An 8,439-nucleotide genomic window follows, 5' to 3' on the forward strand; every position below is an offset into this window, starting at 1 on the left:
GACAAATAAAGCTAAAGGAAAATATGGCTTATATTAAATCTATTAAAAATCCTGAAATATTGTGTATACAGAAATGGTAGAAAGAGAAAAAGGCAGTAAATATAATGCCGGACATTTTTGTAGACTTTCTGTTAGTGACATCCCAAAGAAACAGATATACACAGTAATGGAAGATTGACTTTAACTAGACGCATTGTTGTTGTTGTTAATAACCGTTTAGTCGTTTGTGACCCTAAAGGCGAGCTCCCTCCATGTTTTTCGGTTTTGCACTGCTTCTTTCAGTTGTGTGATATCCATACCAGTATCAGCTTTGGCAGTATCAGCCATAGTGTTCTTTGGCGGCCAGGTCTTCTGAGCTGCCACTGAGCTGTCCAAGCATTACAGATTTTTTTAGTGGCTCTGCTTGCATTACATGGCCAAAATCCATGAGTCTGGTCATCTTGCCCTCCAGTGATATATTGGATCTTATACAATTCAGGACTTCTCTGTTTGTTACTCACGCCATCCAGGGTATACGCAGCAGCTTTCACCAGCACCACAGCTCAAACATATCAATCCTCCCTCTATCAGCTTTTTTTGCAGTCCAGCTCTCACATCCATACATGGCTATGGGGAAAACGGTGGTTTGCACTATCCTGCATTTACTTGCTATACCGATATCCCTACTGTTTCAGATTTTGTCCATGTTTAGCATCATGCTTCACCTCAGTGCTATCCTATGTTTTATCTCTGGCATAGATTCTCTAGCCTGGTCAACTTTCATGCCGAGGAAGATGTAGACTCGCACTCATTCTATGACCTCATTGTTAATTTTGATTTGAATGTGGCCATTTTTTGCAGTTGCCATAACTAGATGCATACAACCCCTCATAAGTATGTAACTGTCAATGTAACTACCCTGGATATTCTTGGTTTTCCATGCCCTGTCCTGTCTCTGACTCAACTTCCTTACCGATGGTGAAACTACCTTCCGTTGGATGAGATAGCATAGGACGAGCAGAAGCATAAGGTGTTTCTACCATTGTGAAGTAGAGACTGTAACTGTTATATAGTAATGAGGTGTGACTTTTATACAAGGGCCGAACCTAGCTGTCATGTGAGAAGGATCTGTTCCTAGCTGTCAGTCAAGAGGCTGTGGCTGACACTATAAAAGGGACTTCAACTATCATTACAAGGGGTAATACAATTTGGCTGTTATTATTAAAAAAAGTCTGTGGCTGTCATTGTAAGTTGGTCATGTGGATGCTACTAAAGTTACTTTCAACAGAAAAAATGGGGTGCCACTCCAATTGTAGATTATGAACTTCACATCAAGTTTATTTATCCATGTCTGACAAGCCACCACACTCGGACATTGTAGCAATATTTCGAGCAAGAAGCCTTCACCAGTATGAGTGTACAGGACGGTACAGTGATGGATCCACTATTATGCTGTCTTGGACATTCATATCATTCAAGCCTTATAAGGAGCTTTTTTCTCCATTGTCACTACAATGAAGTCACAACTAATTTCCCACCATGGTGTGTTGTCTGACATGGATACATACATTTTATGTGAAAGATGTTAACTGTAATTGGAGTGCAAATCTTTTTCTTTAATTGAGAGGTTAGGAGAGATATACTGAATGTTTTAGTTGGTGTTTGTCAGACATAAGGTCATCTATAGATGTCCATACAATGAAGACTAAGTGTTCATAAGAAGATTTTTACTGTATAAGCTAGTGGCAGTATTACATTAGGGATGCTGCCAAGTTCCCAAACCAAATTTTGGGGTTTTCCCCTTTGTTATATGCCTTATATGGTTAAGTAGAAGATGTAAACATTTCTGAGTTCAGTAAAACTATTATACGCATTTGTTTGGCTCTGGAGATTTATATTTTGTGAGTGAAGTTTACAAAATGTGTTATTCTGACATCACAGATTACATTATTGAACTTCTTCAATTAGCCACCATTGTTCTGTAATGGGACGTGCACTGTATAAACTCTAATGGATATTCTGGCTCCAAACTCAAAGTAAATGGATATAAGCTTGAAAGAATATAAACGTAGCAGTTGTCTACTAAACAAATTGGAGCATTATGTAGGGAGATCAGAATCTTGCTTGTATAATAATACTGATATATTTATGTATGGCTTGGGACACTGTACAATCTCACCATGTGAGGAACTAAGAGTCCCTATTAGTTGGACTATGCCAAAAAGAGTGTCCTCTTCATATATTTATATTAAAAGAACACTCTTTTTGGCATAATCTGACTAATAAAACTCTATGGGCTTGTTAGCCCAAACTTAGACCTCAGTGGGAACCTACAGTAGCTTTAGTATGTCTGTATAAGTGACAATCATAGTTTATTGCCCTTACAGTAGAAAATATATGTATATTTATCTACCTATCTATCTAAAAAAGATATATATATATATATATATATATATATATATATATAGAGAGAGAGAGAGAGAGAGAGAGAGAGAGAGAGAGAGAGAGAGAGAGAGTGTATTTGCCTCAACTGTATCTAAGACTATAGTTGATACAATCATATACAATGGGACTCAATGACAGATGTTTGCAACTGTATTAGCATACAGTCAATATGTTTGGCAACTTTAAGGGGTTGTACCATCGCAAAACAGCTTTTTAGGCTTAAAAAAGACTTGTGTCCATTCAGTTCAGCCTATTTTTCTGCAATGTTGATCCAGAGGAAGGCAAAGAGCCCCATTGAGATAGAATCCAATTTTCCACTTTTCAGGGGAAAAAATTTCTTCCAAAGTCAAAGTCTGGCAATCAGAATAACTCCCTGGATCAACTACCCTTCGGAATTAATCACTGACTATATCATGTAATATTGTTGCACTCAAGAAAGCCGTTCAGCCCCCTCTTGAACTTTTTTATCATCACCACGTCCTCAGGCAGAGAGTTCCATAGTTTTCCTGCTCTTAAAATAAACAACCCCCTTCTATGTCATTGTAGAATCCTTCTTTTCTCTAGACGTAGAGGATGCCCACTTCTTACAGTCACAGTCCTGGGTATAAATATACTAGTAATTATTAGGACATTATAGTAGCAGTGTTTCTGGTGGCACATCACACTCACAGCAGCTTGATTACCACAAAAAACAAACACGCGTGGCTCCTCCCACAGCAGTGACATCAACACAGGTCCTTCAGCCCACTGGATCTCTGTGGTGGAGCTAGGTCAATGTGTTCTACCAGGACTGCTGAGTTGTGTAGAAAATTATAGTACCAGTGTTTCTGGTGGCGCAATGCACTACACAGCTCTGCTACATGGTACATGCACACACAGTTTTACTACACCCCACACATCACACACACAGCTTGGCTCCTCCCACAGCAGTGACATCACCACAGATCTTTCAGCCCACTGAATCTCTGTGGTGGTGATAGGTCGATGTCTTCTGTCAGGACTGCTGAGTTGTGTCTTCTGAGATAATAGTGGCTTAGTTGTATTTTCAGTGTGTTATTTTTATCCTCCCCTTCCAAGAACCCTAATTGTGTTGTTCTTCTGTCGGTCAGACTCTGTGTTTTATATATATTGTAGTACCTTCGATGGCATTACCAGGGGGAAGAGCGATGACATTACAAGGGGCAGAGCATCAGAAGCACTCACACACATACATACAGACAAGTGGTTGTTAGTAATTTGATGATGGGAGAGATCTTTGTTTTGTCCCCTGATATATACATACATAGCTATTAGGTCACCCCTCAGCTGTCTTTTTTCTAAACTAAATAACACCAATTTTGATAACCTCTCTGGCTATTGTAGTCCACCTATTTTGTTTATCAATATAGTTGCCCGCCTTTGTACCCGCTCAAGATCTGATATGTCCTCCTTGAGAAGTAGGGCCCAAAACTGTACACAATAGTCCAAATGCGTTGTGACCAGTGACTTGTAAGTGGGAAGAATAATATTTTATCATGTGCTCCTAGACCTCTTTTGATGCACCCCATGATCCTATTTGCCTAGGCAGCAGCTGCCTGACACTGGTTGCTCCAGTTAAGTTTACAGTTAACTAAAAGCCCCAAGTCCTTTTCCATGTCAGTGTTACCCAGTGGTTTCCCATTTAGTGTGTAATGGTGATATGTATTGTGCCTGTTCATGTGCAGAACCTTGCAGTTATCAGTATTAAACCTTATTTGCCACCTTTCTACCAAACCCCCAACTTATCCAGATCAATTTGCAACTGTATACTGTCCTATCTTGTATTAATTTCTTTCCAAAGTTTTGTATTGTTGACAAATATTGATATTTTGCTGCACAATCTTTCTACCAGGTCATTAATAAGAATATTCTTACTGCCCCCTGTGGCACCCCACTAGTAGTGGTGACCATGAATAACCACCCTCTGTTTTATGTCACTGAGCCAGTTACCTACTCACTTACATACATTCTCACACTTTGGAAAAATCAAGATACACAAGATTCAATTACTCTTCTCAGTCCAGTCTAGAACCTACCTCCTCGTAGAAGCTGATCAGATTGGTTTGACAGTAGCAATGCCTTCTTATACCAATGCTGAAATGAAGTTAAACAGCTATTTTCCATGATATACTCCATGATGGCATCTCTTAGAAACCCTTAAAACATTTTACACCCAATAAAAGTTAGCCTGTAGTTTCCAGATTTGCTTTTTGACCCCTTTTTGAATATTGGCACCACATTTTTATAGTTTTATAACCTACACAACTATATAACCTATGTACTTTTATAAGCTACCAAAAGCAATTTGTATAACCTATCCACAGGATAGGTGCTAATGATCTAAATAGTGGTGGTGGTGGTGGGGGGGTCTCATCACTAAGAGCCCCACCAATCTAAAGAAAATGCATCCCATGTCCCACTCTTCTCATCACTAACGGCTCATTGCATCCACCTGTGGTGACGTCAGATTAAATGGAGCAGTGGTCATGTATGCTCACTGAAATAGCTGAGTACAAGCACTTGGCTGTCTCCAACATTTCCATTAAAAATGAATGGAGCGGCTCCATGCATGCATGATCATTACTACATTCAATCTCCTCCTCACGGAGTGTGCGGTGGACATGGGGGGATAGGGTGCAGCGAGCCTAAAATAAAGAGGAGAGAAGAACATGTGACCCTTTTCTTAGGATCAGTGAAGTTGTCAGTGGTGAGACCCGGAGCAATCAGATTGTGAATAGGTGCTAAAAGTTATTTTTGGTACAACCGCTTTAATGCCCAAAAGCAGTGTGAGCCTAACTTTATAATGATTACTATGTGTTAGTACAGGGGATAAACTAAAGTTCTGGACAATGCTTTCTGAACATATATTTTTACTTTATTGTTATTAAGGTTTCCTAGCACACTTTTAGTTGATGTCTATTCCATCATAAGGATCTGGAGGAGCTAAAATGCCTAAACCTATTTGTTGTTTTAGTTTATTTGTTATTTTTCAGTCATTTTGTTCTGTCTACATCTGAGTTGTACTATTTATTAATAACAGAAACCACAATGTAATGCCGGATCCATTATACGATGGATCCACGGATACCAGTGACAGCTGATGGACCACATTGACCTATGTGGGTTCTGTCCTGATTTACAGCATTGTGTGGGAAGGAATTGCACAGTAATAGCAACAGTGATAGCTCCAAACTGAGCATCCAGTACAGATGTGAATACAGCCTATGTGCTGGGAACCAGTTAGTAGCTTCCTCTCCGCTCTTCTCCATTATAGGAGGTGTGATATCAGCAGATTTATTCAGGAGCATAGACATCTGGCCAATTAATTTTCTTTCTTCATTTAACCAGAGCTCCTCTTTAAGAAATATAACTTAGCGCTGAACAGAATGAAAATTGAGATATATATATATATGTATATATATATATATATATATATATATGTATGTGTGTATATATATATATGTATATATGTATATGTATGTGTATATATATATGTATATATATATATATATATTTATATATGTATATATATGTGTGTTTGTATATATATATATATATATATATATATATATATATATATATATATATAATACTGTGTATGTATATATACACACCCGCATACTGTATATATGGCCTTTAGTGCGTCCTGTAGTTGAATTTGTATTTTAAACATGAATGTTATGAGAAATATTAACATACTTTTATTTATATATATTAATATTACAGTTTATTTCTGCTCTTTTTTCTAGATGCAGCAACTATTCCATGAAAATTATGAACACAACAGGAAAGGATATATACAAGATCTGCACAACAGCAAAATTCATACAGCTATAACACTGCACCCTAATAAAAGACCAGCATACCAGTACAGGCTACATAATTACATTCTGAGCCGGAAGATTTCTGAATTACGCTTTCACACCATCCAGCTTCATAGGGAAAGTGTTTTGATGAGCAAGCTTAGTAACACGGAGATAAGCAAGCTAGACCAGCAGCTTGGTATGATGCCATCTTTCAATAGATTTCAACCACGGGAAAGGAATGAAGTAATTGAATGGGAGTTTCTTACAGGAAAACATATTTATTCAATGTCTGCTAATGCTCCACCATGCCAGAGTCTAAATAACCTTCTCAAGGTGTCTTTGGATGACACAGTGATGCAAGTAATGGAAATGATCAATGAGAACTCCAAATCAAGAGGAAGGTTAATTGATTTTAAAGAAATTCAGTATGGCTACCGCAGGATCCATCCTATGTATGGAGTAGAATATATATTAGATTTGTTGCTGTTGTACAAAAGGCATAAAGGCAGAAAACTGACTGTTCCAGTAAGACGTCATGCATATTTACAACAATCATTTAGTAAACCGTTTTTCAAAGAAGATGAAGAACTTGATGTACAGAGCTTCTTACAGAGCATTAATAGCGATACACAGTCTTTTTCATTTCTCTCAAACTCATTAAAAATGTTTTCTGCTCTTCATATGACCAAGGAAATGAAAGAAAAGAGTGACAAGAAAATACATTTCCTAGTTCCACTCACTGAAAGGTATGATATCTTCACAAGGTTTATGGAAAATTATGAGAAGGTCTGCCTCATCCCAAAGCAAAATGTAGGGCTGGTCATTATTTTATTCGATGCTGAAACCAACTCTGACTCCAACAAGCACATAAGTCTCATGGCGGAATATCAAAATAAATACCCACAAGCGGAAATGTCTATAATGAAAATGTCAGGACAGTTTTCCAGGGGGTTGAGTCTTGACAAAGGATCTGCTCTGTTTGACAATGACACTTTATTACTTTTTTGTGATGTAGACTTGTTGTTCACATCGGAGTTTCTACAAAGGTGTCGGGATAACACTATTCAGGGACAACAAGCGTATTACCCAATTGTATTTAGTCAGTATGACCCAAAAGTAATATATGGGGGAAATCCTCCTGCAGACAGTAACTTTGTCTTTACAAAGAAAACAGGCTTTTGGCGAGATTATGGATATGGTATTACTTGTATTTATAAAAGTGACCTACTGAAAATCGGCGGCTTCGATACCTCAATTCAAGGTTGGGGATTAGAAGATGTCGACCTCTTCACTAAAGTTATATCTTCTGGTCTCAAGGCCTTTCGAAGTCAAGAAACGGGGGTGGTTCATGTTTTTCATCCTGTCCAATGTGACCCCAATTTAAACCCTAAACAGTACAAAATGTGCCTGGGTTCGAAAGCGAGTACATTTGCATCTGCTTCTCAATTAGCAGAGATTTGGTTAGAAAAACATTTAGGTGTCGGATATAACCGAACGCACTCCTGACATGTCTACTTACTGGGACATCAAGAGGAGTTTACCTCATGCTGTAACTTTTTCATCATTGTCTACAAACTCCTCTGTGTCTTCCAAAGGATATTTGCTGTTCACTCACATTGATATCAAACTCTAGTGATTAGTGATAGTTTAATTTCCTGCTGAAGATGAGGTTGCGATTCCCATTTTTGCATTGGAAATGAGTTAAGATTTGCCAATGAGTTATATGATCTCAAGGAGCACACTTATCAAGATTACACCATCCAACCAAGAGGACAGCTCTTAATTTGGGAATAGGATGTTATATCATTATTTTGTTTCTCAATGTGACCCAAATATTTGCTGGCAAAGGTACCACAGAAGTGCATTATGCTTCCCTTTGGGAAGAGACTTGAGTTTTATAATTTATAACAAGACTTAAATATATAAACACTACTTTTGTTCATCTTTAGAATTTTTAAAGTAAAAGATAACTATGATTGTATCTTTATTTTTTAAAACTGCATTAGGAGGGTGTTTTCATGAACAGCTGGTACTGGCTACCAAGGTCCAAAATGTCTTACTATGCGTCCATTTTTGAATGTGTTCCTCCTATAATAAATCGACTCTTTGTTCCTTAGGGAATATAATTGCTCCAAAAGTCAAGTACTGAACACTCTAGAAACCATTTTCTATTATGCGCTGGCAAGAAGAT

At 37.9% G+C, this 8,439-nt stretch overlaps 1 protein-coding gene across 1 annotated transcript in view; it reads left to right on the forward strand.

The window, feature by feature from the left end:
• Nucleotides 1–7,857, forward strand: part of CHSY3 (chondroitin sulfate synthase 3) — a 337,064-nt gene extending 329,207 nt beyond the window's left edge. The window contains exon 3 of the mRNA XM_066603166.1: nt 6,192–7,857. Coding sequence (XP_066459263.1) covers nt 6,192–7,754 — 1,563 coding nt within the window. The 3' untranslated portion in view covers nt 7,755–7,857. The remainder of the gene's footprint in view (nt 1–6,191) is intronic.
• The last annotated feature ends 582 nt before the right edge of the window (nt 7,858–8,439 follow it).

The sequence above is a fragment of the Eleutherodactylus coqui genome, chromosome 5 (genome assembly GCF_035609145.1).
Source record: "Eleutherodactylus coqui strain aEleCoq1 chromosome 5, aEleCoq1.hap1, whole genome shotgun sequence".
Classification (NCBI taxonomy): domain Eukaryota; kingdom Metazoa; phylum Chordata; class Amphibia; order Anura; family Eleutherodactylidae; genus Eleutherodactylus; species Eleutherodactylus coqui.